The sequence below is a fragment of the Melanostigma gelatinosum genome (assembly GCF_949748355.1).
Source record: "Melanostigma gelatinosum genome assembly, chromosome: 3".
Classification (NCBI taxonomy): Eukaryota; Metazoa; Chordata; class Actinopteri; order Perciformes; family Zoarcidae; genus Melanostigma; species Melanostigma gelatinosum.
In genome coordinates this window covers 13,063,413-13,083,009 of record NC_136636.1, presented here as the reverse complement: position 1 = coordinate 13,083,009, position 19,597 = coordinate 13,063,413, and the positions used below count along the sequence as shown (strand labels likewise).

General features: G+C 41.9%; 3 protein-coding genes across 3 annotated transcripts; 1 reads left to right on the top strand and 2 right to left on the bottom strand.

Moving 5' to 3' along the window:
• Positions 1 to 1,985: 1,985 nt before the first annotated feature.
• On the bottom strand, positions 1,986 to 2,984 carry LOC306797552 (neurogenic differentiation factor 4-like; the record flags this gene model as incomplete). Its single annotated transcript, XM_079296890.1, has 1 exon — positions 1,986 to 2,984. The coding sequence occupies one exon, from the start codon at positions 2,982 to 2,984 to the stop codon at positions 1,986 to 1,988; it is 999 nt and encodes a 332-aa protein (XP_079153016.1).
• Positions 2,985 to 9,708: 6,724 nt separating this feature from the next.
• endou (endonuclease, polyU-specific) lies at positions 9,709 to 14,463 on the bottom strand (the record flags this gene model as incomplete). The annotated part of the gene is made up of 9 exons (XM_079265295.1): positions 9,709 to 9,829; positions 9,906 to 10,048; positions 10,147 to 10,253; positions 10,341 to 10,454; positions 12,018 to 12,223; positions 12,324 to 12,501; positions 13,962 to 14,084; positions 14,165 to 14,278; positions 14,406 to 14,463. The coding sequence occupies 9 exons, from the start codon at positions 14,461 to 14,463 to the stop codon at positions 9,709 to 9,711; spliced, it is 1,164 nt and encodes a 387-aa protein (XP_079121421.1).
• Positions 14,464 to 16,674: 2,211 nt separating this feature from the next.
• tsfm (Ts translation elongation factor, mitochondrial) lies at positions 16,675 to 18,977 on the top strand. Its single transcript, XM_079265290.1, has 6 exons — positions 16,675 to 16,781; positions 17,125 to 17,277; positions 17,417 to 17,545; positions 17,668 to 17,790; positions 18,009 to 18,090; positions 18,393 to 18,977. The coding sequence occupies exons 1-6, from the start codon at positions 16,734 to 16,736 to the stop codon at positions 18,785 to 18,787; spliced, it is 930 nt and encodes a 309-aa protein (XP_079121416.1). The 5' UTR covers positions 16,675 to 16,733; the 3' UTR covers positions 18,788 to 18,977.
• The last annotated feature ends 620 nt before the right edge of the window (positions 18,978 to 19,597 follow it).

Genomic DNA, 19,597 nt, shown 5'->3' with positions numbered 1-19,597 from the left:
TCCTCCGAAAACATTGGTCTATCAACGGTATCTATCATCTATCATGTGGATTAATCAGGAACATCTCACATATCCAGGGTCAGACGTCCTGTTTGAGGATAGTCTGTGCCTTCAAAGAGCAGAGCGATGCCCTGTTTTTGTTATTCATCCTGCCCTAAAGTTAGTCCCTGGTTCCCCTGGTTTGTGGTGCAAATGCACTAAAACCACACACAGGCTTATACTAATCCTTGTGAAAACAAAGTGATATATTTCTCTCAGCGCAGGTCAAGCGTGGAATGTTCGTCGGCATGTTTATCAGGATTATGAACATTTCATCCATAATATAACCTCTAACATCATACTTACCAAACACTCACTGTTCTAAATGGAAAGCTGGGGCGAAGAGTTTGTCCAGAAATAAACCGGAAGATGAGTTGACCAGCAGAAAGATGATTCAACTGGCGACCATGACTCTTTCAGCCTATTCCCACCATTGAGCCATGACCCAGTGGGACCTTGTGACCCCCTCTAACTGACCTCTTAGTGGGTGGTCCTCAAACTGACCAGCCTGGACCATGAATCAACACAAGTGGCTGCTCTTAGATCAGGTCTTTGGTATTTTTTTCATTGTTGTCTCCACTTTGACAGTTATCTATATTTTTCAACTCAGTCAGTTGCTCTATCATTTTCTCTTTTCAACCTTTTATCACTTAATGTTTTTCTATTACTTTTCAATTATCAGATTCAAGTCGGGTATCTCCAACCAAACACATCTTTATCTAGATACAGTATTACACATTTCTATTTTCCTGAATGTATGTGTACGGTGTAAATGTACAGACATGTGTTTATTACACATGTGAGTGTTAAGTTGTGGTCTGAGTGGATGTCAGGACAGGATTATGCTGTCCCTGTGTCAGTGAAGAAGAACTCCTGCATGGCCGGGCGGCCATGTTAATCATGAATCTTTATCTTACAATCCTGCCTCGCACATCCACCCTTTCATTAAAAGACGGCCAAAGGATTAGTGACGCTAAACCACAGAGATCTGTGGAGAAAAATGAGAAACAAAGTCGCTCGCTCTGGTGACATATGAGACTCTGTCTGTCTGTCTGTCTGTCTGTCTGTCTGTCTGTCTGTCTGTCTGTCTGTCTGTCTGTCTGTCTGTCAGAAAGTAAACACAACATCCATGGACTGAGTGACTTTGAAAATATTTTAATAACATCAAATTTTCCAAAAGACGTCACAAATGAAAAAGACAAAGAAAAAAGACATTGAATCCAATGAAAAATTGTTGAAAATGATACATTACTTTTCATAATATTAACCTGAGAATGACATTTTTGCTTCTTCACCTTGATCTTTGTTTAATCAAAACATCCTCCTGTAGACAACAGCTTCCAAAGATCAGCCAATATAGCGTCAGGAAATCTACCTCTGAACATGTTGTGCATGAGTGCAAAACATGAAATACTGCAATAAACAAAGAAAAGGACACAAAAGTTATATAAGAGATAAACTAGCAGTGTAAGTAGCAAACAAAGAGAGGCCTTGGCCATAAATACGTACAAAAGGAAAACCAGACACACACCTGCACATCAGAACAAAGTTCATATACACTGTATTAAATTAGAGAATAAATAAAAAATGTATGTTCATTTATGTGGAATATCTGATGTTACCAAAGCGAAATTAGAAGTGCTTGTATCACAGTAACAGGACATCTGGTCCAAATGGCTAAAGCAACATTAGGACCCTTCAAATATTTGGTAATCAATGTCTTAAGAAATTGTGTTGGTTTTAGTCAAGTATTTTTAAATTTTTTTAACATTGTTATGCAGTGCTAGTCTACGTGCACACATGTAAACAAACCATTTTTACTCTACAGTTCCTCTACGAGCAGACTGTCGACTGGGAGAGACCGACCCTTCAGTCAGTGTTCATGAAGGATCAAAGAGTGAAGACGAGCAGTCAGGGTGAAACAGAGTCGACTCTCCTGACCCGTCTTAGTCTCTGTAGACGGAGGCTATCTGTCGGGGGGGCATGTGCTGTGGATGGTAGGAGTCATAGGGCCCCTCTAAGTGTCCGTTATAGCCGGACTGAGTCTGATACAAGCCCTGGTCCACAGGGGAGGGGGAGTAGTGGTGAGAGGGTGGGTAGTGAGGTGAAGGCTCCTGTTTGGGCATCAGGTTACTGCTGATGCTCAGAGGTGGTGTAGGGGGGCCATCGTACGGAGGGGTCCCTACTCCTCCGGCATTATACTCATTTGGCGAGTGATTCTCATACACTCCTCCTTTCATGGCCCTCAGGTGAAGCAGGTGAGCAGAGTCAAAAGTGCCATACGGCGGACTTGGCAGTCCTGGAGAGGAGTAGCTCACCACGCCACCGAGAGGAGCAGGGGCTGGCCGGACTCTGTGTCTGTCCTCAGGCCTCATCCCAGCGCCAGAGGCTGGTCCAAGCTGAAAGCAGCCAGCCATCAGGTTGCTGGTGGGCTGTGAGAGGCCCTTACACAGTGTCTCCATGAAGGTCCTGCTCTCTGTGGAGAGGCCCCCGTCCAGGGCCTCGGACAGAGCGCAGATGTAGTTGCGAGCCAGCCGTAACGTCTCGATCTTAGACAGTTTCTGTGTTTTGGAGTGACATGGCATGATGGTGCGCAGGCTCTCCAGCGCATCATTTAGACCGTGCATACGCGACCGCTCCCTTGCATTAGCCTTTACACGTCTCGCACGGAATCGCTCCTGCCGGGCCTTTGTCATCCGCTTTTTCTTGGGCCCGCGTCGTTTGGACTCGTTTTCATCCTCCTGTCCCTCCTCATCGTCCTCCTCGTCCTCCTGTGCATCCTCACTCCCCATCTCCCTGTCCTGTTCGTTCACTCCGCCATCTCTGTAGCCGTGTGATGAGACTGATGCGTCTCCATCAGGTGAGCTCATGTCGCCATCCATCCACTGCAGAGGGCTGACGGCCTCCTCCCCCTCGCCTTGTCTCACATATGGTTTAATCATCATGGTACTCTAGAAACAAGACAACATCTTCGTCAAACACATGCGCAAACAACAAAATGTTTTCAATCAACACTTACAACCACAGCAGAAGAATGGCAGGTATTTGCACTTTACATATGTATTTTTATTGTATTCTACTCCATTAATTAAAAGAGGAAAATATTGTTCTACTTTGTATCTTTAGATTTTTGATACATAATGCCACTTTATAAAATATGTGTTGTCATACAATACATTAAATTACCAACTCACCTAACTACAACCGAACAATGATGCATTAAAATATTGCAGCTATACTTTTACTTAAAGGATGTCATACTTTGTCCACTTCTGAAGAATAGACCACCAGACTAAAAAAAAGGTAAATTCTTGATGCTGTCTATGACTGCTGTAGCCAGTCATGCTACTGTTGTGTGGAAAACTACCACAATGTCAGGTTAACACCAGGCTGAATGATTGGTATTATTCAGGATGTTGTTCATAAATCAGTTGACTGAATAGTTTCTCTTCCCTGGCTTGTTTGTCCTCATTATTTTTTTTCTGGGAATTCGATTTTTTTTTGTGTGCAACAAACAGGATACTTACATACAATTAAAACATACATATGATGGGTATTTTGTAGAGATTTCAGTATTTTAAGACGAGAGCGTAAATGTGATTACTTTGAGGGAAATACAAAATAAAGGATTTTGTATTTCTACACCACACATTGTCCTTCGAGTAAGCAATTCAAATGTACAGGAAATATAGTTAACAGTTGGAGGAATACACATTTATAAAATTCTAAATAAAAGGAACTTTTTAAAATTCTTCTTTTTGCTGTCGATCATATTTTTATGCATCAGCTTCAGGGGACTTTAGTATTTCTAAAGTCCTGGCTATACGACTCTGTAAAGGATTTAACCTGAGCCAGTGAGGGTAATGTCATCCACCAATGATAACTATAGTAGTAATAATAATAATAAGTATTTTGTAAACCGTGACTTTCTCTCAGCAGTCCTCAAACTGTTTCAGCACCGGACAGTTCCCTCTTGACACAGGTTTTGGTGCTGAGTGATCGACCAGCACAAGAATGCGCATGGAGACAAAATCAGCTATATGTGCTGTAGGCTACCTTTCAATGATGCCTCTTTGCATTTTCATACATACACACACATTATGTGTTTTTGTTCAGTTTCTCCCCCCTCTCTCTGGTTAATCCTGGTCAACTTGTGAACTGATAATGCCCCCAGCGAGATAAAGTCACTTACAGGACTTCAATCTGGGCCATCGCAGGATTTTCTCCGTGGATGAAGCGACAACCATGGGATTAAATGAAACATCGACGGTCTCAGATCAGTGACAGACGACTCCGATTGAATCGAAATCAGACATTTTCAAACGCAGAAATATTAATGCCTCGCCTCAAAATAGCATGCGTGAACTGTTATTTGCTAAATGTCGACTAAAGCATGTAAGAATAAGTCTTTTCTAAGTATGTTTTCTTCGGATTCAGCCATTGCCTGTTGACTTGTGGTGTTTTAGTTGAAAATCGTGTGACATACTGAAAATATATAGCTGATGCACACAAAAACGAGAACTCCTCCAGGCGCCATAAATTAAACAATTTTTTAAAAACCTCTTTGAAACATACCCGTGTTGATGTGTCCCGGGACCTCCTCAGGAAGTTGGCAGATTATAATTGTATTTCACAGTTTGGTCTCTCTGTCTACTGTCAAACAGCGGTGAAGTGTCTGTGTGTGGTGTCTCCCGGTGCAGAGCTGTCCCACAGAGTCTCAGTGTGGGTCACTCTGCGGGGGCTCTGGGTTTTAACCTCCGCGTTAAAGCTCCTCCTCTCTCCGCCGTCCAATTTCTGTTGACGCGCTTGAGCTCGCGCGTGGCCGGCCCGTGGCTCAAGCCCCAGAAGCTCCACTCGTCGCGGGGGGTGGGGGGGAGATGTGCATAAGCTCACTGAAACTCTCCAGACAAACAGGAGAGGCCCGGGCCTTTGTTGCTTTGCGAGGGCGGCCGCCAAATCCGCCGCACGTTTGCATTGAACGGAGGAGAGACGCGCTCAGTCGGCTGAGCCTAACTGTATGTGACAGCTTGAAGTTGCGTGTGAGCAGGTGTTTGCTCCATCCCCTCTTCCAGCCATCCATCCCTCTGCACTGCGGAGACAGGCTGTTGAACAAGTTCATCTCACCCAAGAGGCAGCTCTGACCAGACGGGGTAAGTTTGGTCACATGAGCAAGCATCAGCAGTGTCCCTGCTTATTAATCGCCTCTTCTCACTACAGGTCCATGCCTTCAATCACCATAACCAACAGTGAATGTTCTGTAGGACTTCTGCACTCACATGCTTTACATGAGTTATGAAATACACTCCATAGCCTTGAGGTTCTGCCTTAAAAATGTTCCTTAAATAAAAGCACCATCAGCAAAATGTTCAATAATATCAAAAGTAAAAGTAATTTATACGCTAATTCCCACTTTAATACGATTATGTTACGATGGATTATTATTGTTGATATTATTGCACAGAATTTAAAAACATTTATATTCTCAAATCTGAATCTGCACAATAATCGTGAATAAAGGTGCGAACTGGAACTGGTGATGCCAACGTTTTTGGTCAAAAGACCTTTTTAGAATACTGTTTTACAGTATAATACAGCTGCCAAATATAGTGGAGTAAAAAGTACATGTATATATATCTGAAGTAAAATGGAGTGGAAGAATAAAGTTGCACAAAATGTAAATACTCAATTTATTAGAGTACTCCACCGATTAGCATTACAGTCCTACAATACTGCAGACCATGAGGGGCAGTTTAAAAAAAAAGTGAAGATGAGGAGCAGGTCTGAGGTTAGATCATTTCTTTCTAAGTCCACACCCCGGATTTTTTAAATGTTTCAATCATGAAGCCGCAACTGACGCTGACTCAAGTGACATCACTTAAGTCCATTTATCAGACATGACACAGCTCCCTTTGCAGCCACAATGGGCTTTATACAACTTTTTTCACATACACAGTAATATTCCCTAAGACCTGTAAATACACTTTGATATGTAAAAATGGTGTACTTGGTGTAAATGTACTTGGTTACATTCCACCACAAAAGGCAAATTGTGTCATGCTAACAGCAGTTATCGTCGCTGGATGTAATGATGTATGTATACGTTTTAGATTTTCTTTTAGTTTCCAATAAGGTAAAATCTTCTTTATGTTTTACAAATGCCAAAAATACCAAAAGTTGATTTGTCAAAGGCTTTAAAGGCTTATCGGATAATTTGATCATCAAATCAAACTTTAAACTTCCACTTGTTGATCAAATTGCCAACTGAAACACATCTCACTCACACAAACACATCAATAATATCTGAGGCTTTGTACTGACCAGGAAAGAAAAAGTGTGTGGAGTGTTGGCTCAACATTCAGGAGGGGCCTAAACAACCAGTCAAGGATGCAATAATATGCGAAAGATGCTCACGTGTTGGAGCAGTTTAACAACGGTGGATGTGAGGATTGTCTAGCGCTGTGACATTGCTCTCATTTGAGAAACATACACTTACAAAGTAACTCAAAAGTGCCATGCTTTGTATGGAAGTAAAGATAACTGTGTGTTAACAGGCCTAATTTAAACTTCTTAGAATAATCCCATGTCCTTCTTAGTTTACTTGTTGAACCACAACCAAAAGGCTTGTGTCAGTGGACAATTCAACTATGATCTATTACATTTGCCTAAAATAATAAACTTAATTTAGGTAGGTAGATTTGGCATATACACACACAGTAATTCAAGTCTAAGGATACATTAAATAGTGAATTATGATTTTGGTCATAATCTGTCCCTGAACCTAAAGTTCTGTGACAAAGACGTGAGCAACAACAGGACATCTTGTTGACCCTCATCATCGCTGACCAGGGAACAGGGAGGCAGATAGTTTGCATGATTTAGAAACAGAGCACCTTATGCGCAAACAGAGATGCTTGAGTTAGGTTACGAGGTAATATGCACGCCCAGTGTGCTTCTCATTCTCCGTTCATTCCCAGGTCGATCACCTTCCCCACTGCTCCTCCCTGCGGGTCTCTGCCTTTCCTATTCCACACCTGCAGCCTGAAATGGGAATAGCCGAGCCGGGCCTCTGCCATCCCAAGAGTGGGACTAGCAGGGGAATATGATAGCTGAGGCCTTGTGTCCCCGTTGCGTACACTCATAACACTGTGATACCAAAATAAACTGGACTTTGTATTTTATTTTGTCTTAGGGGTATGAGTTGCACCGCAACCTGCTAAAAACTGCTCTTCCACCTACATAATTTTTCTTTTCAGTTTGACCCACTTACTCTATATCACCCAGTCTTCATCTTCCACAAGTGGTGCTCAAGTGTAATACTGTATGTATGCCATAATGTCCCCAGGTCCCTCAGTGCTGACCTCACATGATGAAGCTCTGTTGCAGATGGCCTTCTCTGAAACACATCTCTTATTCTAGCAGTCTGTGGCTCAGATGCTCATATATCCTCCACTGGCTGCTCAGCTCACTCAGTCTGTTCACATTGCTCAGAGGACACTGCCTCACCTTAATAAGGTATGTTCGTGAGATGGGAATTGAGTTTATTATTATCATAATATGAAGGACGGATAAAACTTCACTCCAGTACACACACAAACATGACCTTCCCATGAATCCCCAGTGTATCTGTTTGTGACAGTGGGGATAAATGGGCCTTGTCCATCTGTCATACTGGAAGTCCTCTGAGAGATGTCTACGCCACAGCATAAGGAGTGAGTGCATGTCAGTGTGTGTTTGTGTAGTTCATACTTAGGGAAGTGGGTGGATTGCATCGCGAAGTAATTCAAATCATTTTATTCTTCCAATATTATCAGCAGCCTTGGATATATTTTAATTGCAGCGATACTATGACATGGTGAGTTCAGTGGATCAAGATTGTATCTCTCACTCTGCATGTGTGTATCCACCTCAAATGATAATACGGTCATCAAATTGTTTGGAAAGCACACAAAAAACTCTAGAGAATGAACGTTGCTCTGTATTTCATGGTCCCCCATCAACTTTAGAAATGGCCGGCATTAAAGCCAAAACTTGAACCTCCCTCCAGCCCAGCACTGATCCTGGGGAGACAGGGGTGATGTTGATGTGTCCTCCTATAACCATCTCATTGATGGACCCCACTACTGGGTAAACTAGACACCCCCTCTGCCTGAACCCCAAAACCCCCTTAACCCTTCCCTAAACCCTCTGTTGGCCCCCTGTTGTGCGTGCTCATTGGTTGACCGCCTTTAGACGTCCCTTTTCCACGGGTCCATTGTCTGGCCCCATAAGCAGCTTTGTTTCTGCATGTGCAGCTGGGCTAGCCCGCGCAGCCATTAGCCACAACACGCTAAAGGGAGAGCGGGATAATATAATTACAAAACAAAAGTCAGGTGGCTCACGAGATCTGCCAGAAGAAGCCCATTTGGGGGGGGGGGGGGAGATGCAAGGACACGCTGGCGGGTGGCCAGCTATAATTCGATTATGAAGTTGTGTGACTGACAAAAGAAACAATTGAATCTTTTTTTTCTTTTATTTGCCCTACTGTGGTTTAATTTGATTCCACCGGGGCCTTGAAAAGAAGGCAGTGTGAAAAGAGAGAAGATTTACTCTTCTAATTTCTAGAGTCACCAGCTCAGAAAACGTAATATGCTCTGACGAAATAGCGGGCGGAATTCTTCCCTGGGCTAACTTTATTGTTGCTGCAACACTTTGACTGCATGTGAGGCCCAAATCAGATAAATCGCTGAAGGCCGCATTTTTTCCTGCGAGCTGACTGGTCTTGTGCTCTTGTTTTGCATGAATGCACACAGACTGGTGGACAATGGGATCAGTGGCAGATCCATCTCCTGTAATACGTTCTTCAAACAGGGCTGCAAGTGTGTCCCCCTGTTCTGTCGGCAGACCAGAATTCATCCTGTTAGTCACCCTAGATGAGTGAAAGAGTAAAATCAACCCCCATCCCAGCTGGACGGACACACACACACACACACATACACTCTTAACCCCACAGTGGGGAGTTATACACACAGCTTTATGGACAGCTGATAAGAACAGGTTTAGCTGGTGGCTACTGTTTGAAGCAGGTCAAGCAGAACAGGATCTGTTAATGTCTCTTTGTTCCTATAGTTCACACTGCTCAAGACTGCATTTTGTTTTGTTTTTTGTTTAGCTGTTATATAAGACAATAAGCAACTGTGTCAGATGCACACATGCTCTCACTACTGACGGGTTGGTGTCAGCATTGTGCTAGCTCAGGGTGTGTAAACGCCCATTTCTTGCCCCATTAGGCACAGTTTGATCGTGCCCTGGGAGAACACCACATTCTCTTGGTCTGTAAGACTGTTCACGAGAGGTTACACTGCAGATTAATCGACTGTCTGGTTTACTGTTTTCTTTAAGCAAGTGGATATGCATGTTGTCAGAGTGAGCCACTTATGAAAAGAAACAATATGTGAAGATATATGTTTGTTGTCCATTTTATTCCTGCTTTATAGAAACATTTTAAGAGTGAAAATATAAGCTGTTGCGATACATATTTTTACATTTGATACATTTAATTACATTGATGAATACCTCTTACTGATAAAAACGGCTTCTTTTGGGGATATTACTACGAAGTGTTTGCACCACGAGTAATGAAACACAAACGGACTCCTCTGTGAGTTGCTTATGTTTTATTCGATGGCATCCTCAGTTGCTGGGGGTTGAAGGAAAGGCAGAGCCGATGTACTTCTTTCCATCACCATAGGAAGAATTGTCCCAGGTGTAAGTTTGGATAATGAGCTCCTTTCCTCCCAGGCTCAGACGACACCTGGATGGACAAAAAAAAACGTGAATCGGAAAAATCACATGCTGGAAAACATCACGGGACATGGAGGTATACTCACTGTTTTCCAGGGCGAGTGATGTAGCAAAGGCTGTACAAGGCAAAGTCAAATTCAGGGCTGCAGCCAATGACTGCAGAACCGACTTGCTTGAAGTAGCCCTCCCACATGAACTGCATCCCAAAGACATCAGGGTAGGAAGTCCACTGAAAGCAGGTGAAAGAAAGAAAGAGGGAAAGTGAAGGGAGGGCCGAACACGTCACAGTTCAAACCAACATATTGAGGTTTACATTGTGATGCTTACGGGCCCATCGAAGCTGTGGCTGTAGTAGTTCATCTTTCCGCTTTTCTCGAGAAGATAGAACTGGATCCAGTTGTGGAAACCAGACACCTTTCCTCCTTTGATCTCTCCTACGACGGAAGGCGTTTTTTATAATAATCACAAAGAAAATCTACAAAACATCTGTGGTGTTTGAAAGAAATCTGCTCCGTCCAAACCTGCAAAGATGTGTTCAAAGCCGCTGGAGTCCATCTTGTTGTTGTTGCGGGAGTACAGACCAAACCACATCATCTTCAGGTCCTGAATGAACTCTTCCTCTGACGCATAGACGCCTTAAAATACAAAATAACACCCAACAAGGAATCACTGTCTGTTTGTCTGTATGTATGTGGGTATGTCCTCTGCATATCTCAACAACGGCTCATTCGATCTACTTTACGCTTGGCAGTTGTATTGCTGGGAAATATGTGTTGAATTTGCTACAATTTGGACACGAGAGGTGTCAATATTGAAAAACGAAAGCGTGTCGTCAGCAGCGAGCCTGGCTTAAATTCACTGCACTTCCTGTTGCTGCTGGTTAGTGGACATACTAACGTTACTGCCAGACTCCTCTTCACTTCCCTGGAGTCAACACGATCAGACAACTGGAGGCAGAATTGAATTGAGTGTATTTCAGCCAGGTTTTGCGACTTGGGTGTTTCTTTCCCCCTTTGAGTAAGACTGCATTTCCACAGTGTATGACTTGATTGTAAGTTCCAACACTAATAACGTTACCGCGAGCAAAATGTCTTTGCTTTGAATGATTGAATCCATGCTTTACTTTGTCAAAACAAGCGACTAATATGGCCATTTGTAAATTGCCTTGGCTCGGTGTATTTCACCCATGTTTCTGACCGCGAGTGACCACGACCTGGGTGTGTTTTAGTGATTTGGGGGACAAATGCAAACAAATTCTTGCTTTACTTTTCACCCTTTCTTTAACTGGTAATGTTGATATTGGCAGTGGTAAAAGAAGTAGGCCTTCTTTTTTCTGAATTAAAATGACTAACTATTATTAGTAAAACAACTACACAGTAAAACCCCTGCATTCAAATGTTTACTTCAACAGAGGAGGGAAATAAAGGCATTATCAGCACAATTTACTTAATGTCTGTTCAAGGTGGAGCTTTCAATACTAATATCATTTTCATATCTAAACATCATAATAAATCTATAGCTGTTTGTGGTCCTTGGGCCCCCTGGCCTATTGGTAAAGTCTGTCCCTGTTTTATTTTTCTAAACTTGGGTGTATTTCACTGGAGTTTCTGACCAGTGACAAGTGACATAGTTGGGTGTGTGACGCAACTACTGTGTGACGCAACTACTGTATGTCGCGGCACGTGTACTGCTGAGGACCCAAGGAAGTGCAGTGTTGTGTGTCTAATTGTTTATATGTTTGTATTCGCCGAGAAAGCTGCAAGCAGCAACACCACAAGCCAAGTATACTCGGCCCGTTCTAAAAAGGCATATCAATCACAAATACACATCCTTAAATCATTAGAAATCATTGAAGAACATGCTCCTTATTAACTGTAGAACTTTCATCACACTTCTAAGTTTTCTTCATCAAAGTAATCCATTGATAGTTATCTGCACATCAATGTGTACACTGCAAACAAAAACTGCTAATAGCTAATTTGGCATACTTTAAATTATGCCAATTTGACAAAAAATGGAATGCTTTGGCAACATTGTATTGTATGTAGTCATGTAAAAATATAGACAAATTACAGTATTGTCAACAGAGTAGATTGAGGGGCCCACAGTGTCAGACTTTCAATAGACCACGAGCATTAACAGAGCTGTATGTGCTCAACTAGTGTGTGGATGTGTACTGTTACATGTGGACCTATTACCCTTGGTGTAGAGGAAAGCAAACAGCTCTCTGCCCAGCTCAGTGTTGGATATGGTCTCCTTGAGGAAGGTTTCCTGCTCAGCCAGCTGCTGAGCACTGACGTCCTCTGTCTGTCCAGTTATCCTCTTGTAGTTGTCCAGCACAGCAAGGAGAGCAGCGTAGGTGGGTCTGGAGAACAGAGCCTCCTCATTCAGGTATCGGACAAAGCTGCAAGCACAAACACAAAATGACACAAAAACAGGGGATACATACTTTACAGCAAGATCAAGAAGAAGAGAGCGCTGTGCTAATAAGATCGTCTCCTCACGGTTTAGAGGACAGATCATTCTTGGAGCTCGTCTGAGAGTAGTGCACCAGAGCCTGAGGCTCAATGATCAACTCTGAGGCTGAGGCCTTGTTTGAATCCAGAGCAAAGATCGTCTCAGAGAGAGCCTTGATCTCAGCATCAGTGATCGCACTACCTCCATCTCCACCTCCTCCGTCACCTGCAGAACATCACAAACACACACAGATAATGACTTTATCATGTTCGTGTTAATTCTGCCTTTTTATTAGATGAAAGAGACGTGGATGACATGCCCCATCATGCTAGTGTTGTTAACCTGGAATAGTGATTTCTGCATTTCTATAGCACAGTGTGGTGGAAAGTTATTAATTATTATTCAACTTACTTCCGTTCTATGCTACTTTACTTCTACTCTAATAATACTGTACTTACATTTATTCTACAGGTGTAAGTTAAAGTTTTAACAATGGGATTTACGTTGGAGTGTTAGACCCAAAGTCCAATGAGCATAAATATGTGATGGGGTATTACATCCCAGATTTTAATCAAGCGGGCCGTTTTTTACGCTCATAGGTTCAAGTTACCTTTCAAATTAAGATTTTACATGAACTGCAAACAGACCGTAATCAGTCCATTTGATGGGGAGTATTGTTTGAAGATATAATAAATTCTTATACATGTATTATTAAACATCCCGACAGTATATAGAATAGTTTTGTGTTAGTAATACTTATGTACTTCTACTTCTAATTTTTTGAAAGTAAGACTAGTAATGGAATATATTTATACGACCTATTGTTGCTTTTATCTAAGTAAACGATCATAGTACTTCCTCTGCCACTGGGTATTATTACTGTAGAAGAAGGGAGCAGGTTAAGTTAAGATAAGCGTTTTATAGCACACCAGCGACACCTGCTGGTCAGGAACTGAAAGAAGATTTGACAAAGAGAGGTGGGTCACTCAAGCCAACACTGATGGAGGAAGTATTCAGATCCTTTAATTAAGTAAAAGTACCAATACCACAATGTAAAAATACTCCATTACGAGTAAACGCTCTTCATTCTCTACTCAAGTAATTATTATCAACAGAATGTACCTAAAGGGATACCAAAGTGATGCATTAATCCGTGAGTATTATTTTGCTGTTGTAGCTGGTATAAGTGGGGCGAATTTGAAGTACTTCATGTACAGTTAGGTAATAGTCCAGTGGTTCCCAACCTAAGGGTCAGGCCCCTACAAAGGGTCACAAGATAAATCTGAGGGGTCCTGAGATGATTAATTGGAGGGAAAAATAGTTCTGATACATGATTTGTATTTATTTTTTGACTTTTCGGTAATCTTTGCTTTTTGTGAAATATTAGATAATTTGACCTCTTTGATTCTCAAGCAGTTATTCAAATGAAACTTTCTGAAAAGTATTGAAGGCTAATCTCTTTTTGGTGGAACTGCTGACAACTCAGATGTCTGATTGAGAAACTGATCTTCCGTGCAGTAGCATTGGGCTGATTAGATTCAGTGTCCACCCTGGGAAAGTGACCAGGTGTCATAAGTGGAGGAGCTGCTCAGGGAACACAAACAGCTAGAAACTAGCTATCAGTTGTGATATACTGGCACGTGAGACAGTGAGAACAGCTACAGGCAACACGTGGTTGGTCTTACTGTTGCAGAGGTCTGCGTAGTCGCTGCAGCAGTTGTTGTGCTGGGCACACTTGGAGTTGCAGTGGCACTCGTTCTGACTGTTGTATTTCTCACCACATCTGCCTTTACAAGATGTGGCTCCAGCTAGAAGGTAAAGAAACAGACTTGTGATATAGTTCTTCGGAAGTCTGCGATTGTTATGGATTATTGATGAATTCACTCACCTTTACATAGTTCAGCGTAGTCAGAACAACAGTCTCTGTAGCGCTCACAGGACGCGTTACACTGACAGGACATATTATTGTCTGTTCCATAGCCACACCGACCCTGACATGAGTCTGAGAATCAACAGGACAGATTGGTTTCTTAATGACAGTCCTACTTGTAATTAAATGTATTACATGGTTATACATGAACCTGTAATAATAGGTTATGGTGTTAATGGAGCAGAAAAAGATCTCTTACAGCTGTATCCCTGGTGGAACAGGGTTATCCAAAGTGCCAGGACAGCAATGGCCTTCATCTTGGCTCAGTTGCAACCTGAAAACAAGGTGAGCTGACTGTTATCATGGTCCTCCTTTTATAATAAGTTTCATGTGACCAATCAAAACGTAACACTCGCACTAAACCAGCCCATAAGCCAGGAGGCCAATCACTTCCCCATGATCGTGTGTACTGGATAAAATGTGTTGTCGGGTGTGATATTTCAATTTTTTTTAAAGCTATTGTTTATATTGGTAATGACCATTTGTAAAGGATTTGTGATTGATATGTTGTAGAACAGAACCTCTTGAAAACATTTTTTTTTTTAAATGTAAATAAACTTTTGGTCTGCTGTATCTCATCTCTGTGAAACTCCACACCTGCTCAGCACCGAGGCGGTGCCGTCTCAATACATCAAGGTTTTATGTGAGCTGAGTGTGAGTGAGTGACGGTTGTCTTAGACTTTAAACAGTTTTTTATTATGATTCCGTTACATTGAAACTGTTAAGCTAAATGTTTCTTTTAGCCTACTGCATTGCATGTTGTCAAATACAAAATTAAATTCATGTTTAAAAAATACGTTTACACATGAGTATCCTTTCTTATTTATCCGGCCAGAGTGACCAGATGCTGTATTTCACAGGATTTTTGCAAGCTCAGAACACTCGAAATAGCTCAGTGCCCCTGGTCATGTCGAGGTCAATTCCTCACACGGAAAATACCAAACATCAACGATGCATATAGGCTCTTATAGTAATGCATAGAGTATACAAGGAAATGTATAGGCCTATTATATTCTGAGGCTTTCAGGCACTGTCAAATAGACAATGCCAAAGCACTTGACAATTGATTTTCTGTTTTTAAACAATAAGAGAGCAAACAGTAGTATAACAACAGTAATGCAGTTTCTGTTGGGAAGAGCTGCCTTGCTGTCAGTGCAGTTTAACTCACTATTGTCTCAGATAACAATGGATGAAACTGAAATTTAATTTCCCCCAAACAGTTTACAGATGAGGTTAGTGAGTCAGAAACGATGGAGAAAGGGGGACACCATCCGTGTCATTTTGAATATACTGTATCAGGTTTATCAATATCACTGTTGTAAGATAAAGTGAATTTGTAAGAGATTATAAAATATATAAAAATATTAAGATCTCAAATGCTATTGCTAGCAGATGTCTCCATTAACTGTAATACTGTTGTATTCTTAACAAATAAGAACAAATATAAAAGCTAAAGCTACAATTCCAAGCTAGTTTATGCAACTAGTTTATGCTACAAGCCTGATCTGAGTCATTGGCAGAGTCACAGTTCTGACATTACTAAACTGCCTTGTGCATGAGTACAAGCCTCATGTGCCCATTTGTTGCATCGAATAGGCAAGTAGAAGTTTAGTTTAGTTTTTTAGAATAGCCATTAGCTACGACACTGCAGTAGGGCCACAAAAAAAGACAATGCAACCAGACAATTTACATTATAACCATATTATTACAGAATAAACAGAACGATCAATTAAGATAATAGTTGGAATGCTGTTAAGCATTCCAACTATTGTCATCCTGTTTCTTTATTGTTGGAATGCTGTTAAGCATTCCAACAATAAAGAAAAGCAATTTAATAATGTAAAGCAATTTACATTATAACCATATTATTACAGAATAAACAGAACGATCAATTAAGATAATTGTTGGAAAGCTGTTAAGCATTCCAACTATTGTTATCCTGTTTCTTTATTCAACTTCTATTTCTTCCGTCGCACCTCTTCTTCTCCTTCATTTTTTAAGCTACAGAAACCGTTCAACTATTAAGCTACAGAAACCGTTCGAATATCAAAATGTTCAGCTCTTTCAGGAGAGGGGTGATATGACTTCATATTTGTAATCTTTCAACTTTTTGAATTATTAAGCTTTTTGCAATATTTTTTAAATTGGATATCTATTTTCAACAATGTTTTTGAGATTAATTTCAGCTTTCAGCATTCCAACGCATTTTCAGCAGGAAATGCATTTTCTAGTAAAGTATAAAATACCACTGAATGGAAATACAGTATTTGATTAAATGTAGCCTAATTAGTTACATAAGACTACTGAGAATATCAACATGTAGCGTGCCATTGCAGGACTGTGAGGTTCAGGATCAGGCAGGATGTTTTACGCAACTGTAGGCTTCTCCCAAACTGTGGAGGGCGCTGCGCAGTAATACGAGACTCTACGAAGATTAATTTTGTCCCTACTCGGCTTCCTTACACAGCGTGGACTTCAATGACATTCTGAGCTTTTATAAGTCAGTTCACGTCAACGGGGTTTCAAGATGTCGTTTACCTTTTTATTCAGAGCAGTCACAAGAGACTTTGCAAAGGTGAGCACATTGAGCTTTACACGTGGTCATGTTTTTATCATTTTATCTGGAGCTCGAGCTGTCATACGCTGGCGTGTTAGTTAGCTTCCTCACTTTCTGATTCACCAGCTGAACGTTACTGGGCCAGTTTCTGAGAGTTACCTCCTTACTAATTCGGTTTTATTTTATGCATGGTTGCACGTCATCGTGGCTGGATATCGCTGTAGAATATGTTATCTACAAATGGCATTTGTTGATCTAAAGATGTATATGTGACTGTCTACTAAAGACAGAGTAGGCCTAGGTCACTGGGCTTTCAGAAGTTGTACTAGTCACTGTGTGTTACACCTTCTGTCTTCCTCAGATCAGTATTTGCCAGCATGTACAGTCGTTACACACATGCTGTCGGCTTCTGGCAGCTGAGAAAGCCCTCCTGATGAAACTGAGGAAAAACACCGGTTACACTTTCATTAACTGCAAGAAAGCACTGGAGAAGTTTGACAATGACATAGCACAGGTAACCTAAACCCCCCCCCCCCCCCCTCTCAATCCCAACCTGCACTCACAGCACACGCGTGCTACAACATTATATCTATATGGTGACTACTGAAACAACTATCTGTGGGACTGTGTTGTTGTCATTTGCTATCCTTCAGGCAGAGACCTGGCTGAACGAGCAGGCCCAGAAGGAGGGCTGGAGCAAAGCCAACAAGCTGCAGGGTCGCAAAGCCAAAGAGGGACTGGTTGGCCTGTTTATACAAGATACAGCTGCAGTTATGGTGGAGGTACGGCCAGCGATACGGCGGTTAATTACCAGCACAATCACTGAAGTTGATCCTTTTTCTTGTTTTATTGGACGTGGCATTCAGCAATATCTGTAGTCTTTCTTCTTGTGTGCTTTCTGCAGGTTAACTGTGAGACAGACTTTGTTGCCCGTAATGAGAAGTTCCAACAGCTGGTTAAGGATGTGGCATTTGCCACCTTGGCTCACCACCATAAGAAAACCCAAAGCAAGACAGGATATGTTAAGGTAAAACCCACATTGAGAACAGATATACTGATGTGGCTTTATAGTAATATAATGTTCCTGTATAATAAGCTCTTAATGTATATAAGTCTTCAGGAGGTCGATGCTGATGATATGACTGCATGCATACCACTGAATACAACACTCAGGATGTCAGGACGCACCCGCTTCGTGTCCTTTGCTCTGCGTTGATTCTGCTCACATACCACATTTGTTTCTAGAGTGTCCTGGCAGGTGATGAGATAAGCAAACTCTGTGTGGATGAAGGAGCTTCACTTTCTGATCGGGTGGCTGTCACGATTGGTCAGTATGAAAATGTTTTTAGTTTAAAACACATGTCACTCCTGCGCTCCTTCAACCGGCATTTTAAGATTTTCTTTTATCCTGTGTTTTTACCAGCAGTGATGGCAGTGTGACGCATTTCTAAATTTTAGTTGGTGTTGTCTTGCACATTTACATATACAAATGTTGTCCCTGCGACACATGACGCATTTTTTTTATGCCCTCTGTCAATGGAGACTCTCAGAAGGGGCCCTCAAAAGCGAGGAATCAGTTTATTGCACCAATTTTCTTTGATAAAACATGTTTCCCCTCTTTCCTCTCAGGTCGCCTCGGTGAGAACATGTCAGTGAGGCGAGCGGTGACAGTGGAGGTCCCAGCTGAGTGGCACATTGGCTCGTACGTACACGGTGGTGTGCGCGGCCAGACTGAGGTGGCCATGGGTCGGTACGGCGCCCTGGTCGTATTTCAGGCCGGAGAGAAGGGAGACTGGGAAGTTCTAGGACGTAAGCTGGGACAGCATATCGTGGGAGAGGCCCCTGTGTCCCTGGGCAACATGGATGACCTGCCTTGTGGTGAAAGTGAGACACGTCTGCTGCCTCAGACCTTCTTGGGAGACCCCAGCAGGACTGTTGCACAGTTCCTCAGAGGTCAACAGGCTCGAGTGCTGGACTTTGTCCGATTTCAGTGTGGCGAGACAGCCAATGAAGAAGCTAAATGAAGGGAGGGTAATCATTCATCCAAAAGAATTTGTCTGGTGTCTTTATTTAACATTAAGATGAAATTCAACTACCCATTTATTGTTGAACATTCAGACTGTCACAAAGTGTCATTGTACATGTAAAATCAGAATATGTAGGTCTACCAGCATGGGTTCCTGATGAAATTACCAATCCAGCAATAAAATGTTTTCATCCTGGAAATCTCAGTCAATGTTAATTTGTGTATGCTGCTCAGTATTTTTAAGTATAAGATCCACATGAACATCCTCTTATTCAGGTAAGACACTGACTTGTTTCTGACAACTGAGTTTTCCCTCACGACTCAGAACACCTCAGACCAATGAGCATCTATCAAAGTCAGTGTGTAGTACAGCCCAGTACTGAATCTCTGGTCCGCTTTCTCCATTAGAGCTGCGAACTTTTGGAACACAAGACCCAGCACTATCGGACGATGCTCTACTCTAGTTTTAAATCATGGCTGAAACATACCCAATCATGTGACCATTAACCACAAATTACTAACTATAATGTATTTTACTTCACTTTTTGCATGATGTAATGCAGAGGTCAGCCAACTTTGTAGTATGGTGTGCCAGTTTTATACTTTCTCGTTAAAGCTATTACAAGGAAGCTTCATTTCCTGTTGGTTTTTAGCTGTCCATGAGGACAACAGTGGTGGCAAAAGTGTTTCTGAGTCCCTTTTAGAGAATCTTCAATTTTACTGCAGCAGCGTCCGACAGTCTGTCCCGATCAGTTCTGGTTCTCACATGCAACCTGGTGGTGTTGATGACAAGCATTAAGAATAACTA

Bases quoted from the DNA above. Each gene is read 5' to 3' on its own strand.
- tsfm (XM_079265290.1), top strand. From the start codon at position 16,734: ATGTCGTTTACCTTTTTATTCAGAGCAGTCACAAGAGACTTTGCAAAG. The intron at 17,791-18,008 runs GTAAAACCCACA...ATTTGTTTCTAG, and splicing joins GCAAGACAGGATATGTTAAG to AGTGTCCTGGCAGGTGATGA. The intron at 18,091-18,392 runs GTCAGTATGAAA...CTTTCCTCTCAG, and splicing joins TCGGGTGGCTGTCACGATTG to GTCGCCTCGGTGAGAACATG.